Below are 4170 nucleotides of genomic sequence, written 5' to 3'. Positions count from 1 at the left end.
CCCACCCCCACCAGGCCTCTTAAATAAATTAAAAAAGCAACAAACTTCAAATACAACTATGTTCGGATACAAAGAGCTTCTCTTACTACAGCAATAGCAATTAGAATTTTTTTTTTTTTTACTAAAACTCTCATTTAAAACAGTTCTTAAATATATAAAACAAATACACAGGATTTGGTCATTTTCTGCCATGAGTACAGGGCACGTGGGTGCGGGAGGGAGGCGGGCAACGGGACGCAGCGGAGGGGACGGGGCTCCCTTTCCCTGCTGTCTTCTGACAGGCAGCCCCCACCTCCGGCCAGGGCTACCCACTGCTTTTGGGGGCGGGAAGCGCCGCTGGGACCTTGCTTTTCAGTCACGCTGGGGCTCCGCTGGCGGCCCCTCCCGGGAAGTAGAAGTAACGGTCACTCCGCACGAAGCGCGCGGGCTGTCTCCGCAGGTAAGGCGCCGAGAGCGCGGGCGCGGGGCGCAAGCGGGCAGGAGCCGGGAGGGCGTGGGGAGAGGGGAGGACTTGGGGAGGACTTCGAGCTCACGCGGGGAGGACCGGCGCTCGCGGGCAGGGGTGGGGAGGAGCACGCGCACGCGGGCGCACGCGGGGAGGGGCCAGGAGGGGTGGGGAGGAGAGGGGAGGACGCGGGGCGCACGCGGGGAGGAGCGGGGAGGACGTGGGGAGAGGGGAGGACTTGGGGAGGACTTCGAGCTCACGCGGGAAGGAGCGGGGAGGACGAGGCGCTCGCTGGCAGGGGTGGGGAGGAGCAGGCGCACGCGGGGCGCACGCGGGGCGGAGGCGGGGAGGGGCGAGGCGGAGTGGGGAGGATTGGGGAGCACTTGGGCGCACGAGGGGAGGGGAGGGGCGGGGAGGATGTGGGGAGAGGGGAGGACTTGGGGAGGACGGACGCACGCGGGGAGGGGCGGGGAGGACGAGGCGCTCGCTGGCAGGGGTGGGGAGGAGTAGGCGCACGCGGGGCGCACGCGGGGCGGAGGCGGGAGGAGAGGGGAGCACTTGGGCGCACGCGGGGAGGGGCGGGGAGGACTTGGGGAGGACGGACGCGCGCGGGGGAGGGGCGGGGGGACCGGGCGCCCGCGAGCAGGGGCGGGCGGGGCGGGCGGACGCTCGCGGGCGGGCGGGGAGGCGCGGGGCGCGCGCGGGCGGGCCGGGTCACTTGGCCGCCGCCCCCGAGGTGACGGCCGCGGCGGCGGCTGCGGCTGCGGCTGCGGCCGCGGCTGCGGCGGTGGTGCCCGCGGGCACGGCGGCGGGCGCGTTGGCGGCGGCGCTGCCGGTGGTCCGGCGCTGCTCCATGCCGTTGGGCAGGAAGCCCGCGATGATGGGCACCGGCCAGATGAGGGCGGCCACGCTCCACACGACGATGACCAGGGTCATGAAGCAGGCCACCAGCGTGGACTCGATGGGCTTGCGGTTCAGCCGCCAGCCCGGCTCTCCCTGCAGCTCCTCCAGGCTGAAGTCCAGGCAGCAGAAGTGCAGCGGCTCGCCCTGCAGCCACAGCGGCCCGGGCGGCTCGGCCCCGGGGTAGGCGGGCAGCGCGGTGGGCGCCCCGGCGGCGGCGGCGGCGGGCCGGAGGCGCCCGGGGCGGCGGCCGCGCACCCAGCCGCAGCCCACGCAGAGGCGCAGGTCCTGCTGCGCGCCGCCCGCCGCCAGCCCCAGGTGCTCGATGAGCAGCGGCGGCCCGACGCGGTGGAAGGCGGCGGCGAAGAAGGCGCGGCCGTGCGCGTTGGTGGAGAAGAGCAGCAGGTCGCACTGGAAGCCCCGCGGGCGGCCCCAGCGCACGAGCAGCGAGCTCAGCATCTGCCGCTGCACGCTGATGTTGCACGGCGCGGCCGCCTCCTCCGGGCCCGGGCGCTCGGGGCTCCCCGGCGCCGCCGAGGCCAGCAGCCGCGGGGCGGCGGGCTCGCCCGCGGACGACGCGTTGGCGGAGGCGTTGGGAGGCACCCCGAGGAGGTCCGGCGCGTCCGCGGCCCCGCCGCGGGCCGGCGGCAGCGGGCAGGCGGCGGCCAGCAGCGCGGCGAGCAGGGGCAGCATGGCCTGCGGCGGGCGCCTACGCGCGCGGGGCCGGCGGCGGCTGCATGGCGCGCGGAGTCGGGCCGGGGCGCGGACGGCTGGGCGCGGGAGCCGGTGGCCGGGCGAGGGAGAGCACCTGTCAGCTCGCGGGGGCGGCGCGGAGGCGGCGGTGCTGGCTGGCGGCTCGCGGAAAGTGGGGCTCCCTCCCGGCCCGGCCGCGTCTGGGGTTCCCCGCCGCCCCCGGCGCGGGGGCCCTCGGACCGCCGGGCTGCTCTGTGGGGCCCGGCGCTCGCCTGGAGCAGGAATCCCCGGCTGGGCTCCGCCTCCCGCGCGCCCCGCCCCGCCCCGCCCCGCCCCGCGTCCGCCTGGCGGGGAGACTCGGGGTGGGCGGGGTTCCCCGCGCCGGGGCGGGGAGCGCGCGGCACGGCCCCCGGCGACCTGGCGGGGTGAGGCGCCGCGTGCAGGGGCGGGGCTCTGGGAGCCCGCGAGTGGGCCCGACGGCGGCGGGGTGGGGGCCGTCGGGTAGTGGGGGCCGGGTGTTGACCCGTCCGGCAAAGCCTACGGATGCGCCCCGGCGGCCCAACGCCCCCGCCCGAAGCCGACTCCAAGCCCACAAGGCGCCCCGGGAGGATTGCAGCCTCGAGCGAAGCTCCGGCGCCGGGAGACCAGCCTTTGTCATGTCTGCGGGGGTGGGGTGGGGAGTGGGGGGGGCTGCGATGTCTCTCTTTAGTGTTCAGATGGATCCCGCCTGCTTTACGGAAGGGGAAACTGAGGCCCAGAGCAGGGCAGGACTTTCCCAGGCCACACCGCGAGTCCGAAGCAGAAGTTCAGGTCGCGGTCTCCCTCCTCTCCACGCTGACATGTGGGGGGTCTGGCTGGGCCTCAACACCAGCACACTGTGTTGGGTCTCCACACGAAGGCCCACCTGGTATTTTCACAGCAAGCAGACTGAGGAAATACCAAGAACTTACCGTTAGAGGAGAGAGAGGCTGGCAGAAAGGTGAGCCCCAAGTCTTTGCTGCTCGGATGGCACGTTTCACTCCCAGGACACCACTCCTCTGGCAGGGCCACTGCCCGGGATGTTGAATGAGCACATCTTGGTGAAAGATTTGTCTGTGGAGTTGGTGTTGAGGGGCCATTCACCCGCGTTAGAGTATTCAGTGGGGGGAGCCCTGCAAGGGTCACGTGTGGGCATCACACTTAAAAAAGCTTTCCTTGTAATTTGACCTGTTAGGCTTGGGGGGAAAAGCCTCTTGATCCCACTCTGTGGGTATGAACCCCGGATTTGAAGTGTGCCCTTGAGCTCCAGCTATTCTTGAGACTGAGAGGGAAGAGGTGTGGGGAACAGAAACAGACCCCGCACCAAAGGCCCTCCTCCGAAGCAGCTGAGTTTCCTGAGCAGACTCTGATCAGATTCCTGAGTAGATTCCTGAGCAGATCATGATCCTGCTAGGATCATGCCTGAGAACATTTCTAGAAGCTTTTGTGCATTGTGCCAACAATGAGTAAAACCAAGTTGAGGAAGATGTTTTAAAACAGCCTCAAAATACTGGTTGAAACCTTCATGGCCTCTTTCCATCTAGACAAGTCATTTTTCTGATTTGGCCTTGGTTTACCCCCCTGGACAGTGGGGTCATCATGCCTGCCTGGCAGGGGTGCGGTGACAATGCAGTCAACCCTGTGTCTGTCCGTCTGTCCACAGAGGTGCTGGTGTGGTGGCCGCTGTGATGTATTTACTCTCAGTCCAGCCAAGCCAGCTGTCTAGAATAGTCCTTGGTTTCTACAGACATGGTTACTTCCCGAAGGGGAGGGGATGCCCCATTCTTTAGCCCTTCGTTGCTTTTACACTGGGAAGTGGTGCTACCAGGGAAGACAGTGGGGATTTTTGTGCTTTTATTAAAAATTACATTTTCCTTGTGGCCTTGCCTATCAGGAGCACAATCTGTAGTCGGATGTGGTGGAGCTGATTTAGTCTGAGCTGTGTGGCTGGCAAGCCATCCGAGAATAGAGTGAGAGGGGGCCCAGTCTTCAAGGGGTGCATTTTGAGCCAGGCTACTGTCTGCCTTGGCAGGGGAACACCGGGTGCGATTTCAGCACGTGCTGGGGGCGTCCTTGCTTTGTCTGTGCAGCAGGAAAGGCAGCAGCAGAGGGGC

At 67.8% G+C, this 4170-nt stretch overlaps 1 protein-coding gene across 1 annotated transcript; it reads right to left on the bottom strand.

Annotated features, from left to right (window-relative positions):
* Positions 1-1159: 1159 nt before the first annotated feature.
* Positions 1160-2038, bottom strand: TMEM158 (transmembrane protein 158; the record flags this gene model as incomplete). The annotated part of the gene is made up of 1 exon (XM_084246545.1): positions 1160-2038. The coding sequence occupies one exon, from the start codon at positions 2036-2038 to the stop codon at positions 1160-1162; it is 879 nt and encodes a 292-aa protein (XP_084102671.1).
* Positions 2039-4170: the final 2132 nt, after the last annotated feature.

This window comes from Talpa europaea (genome assembly GCF_964194135.1).
Source record: "Talpa europaea genome assembly, chromosome: 11".
Lineage (NCBI taxonomy): Eukaryota > Metazoa > Chordata > Mammalia > Eulipotyphla > Talpidae > Talpa > Talpa europaea.
The sequence above is the reverse complement of the archived record's forward strand: the minus strand, read 5'-3'. Positions and strand labels throughout refer to the sequence as shown.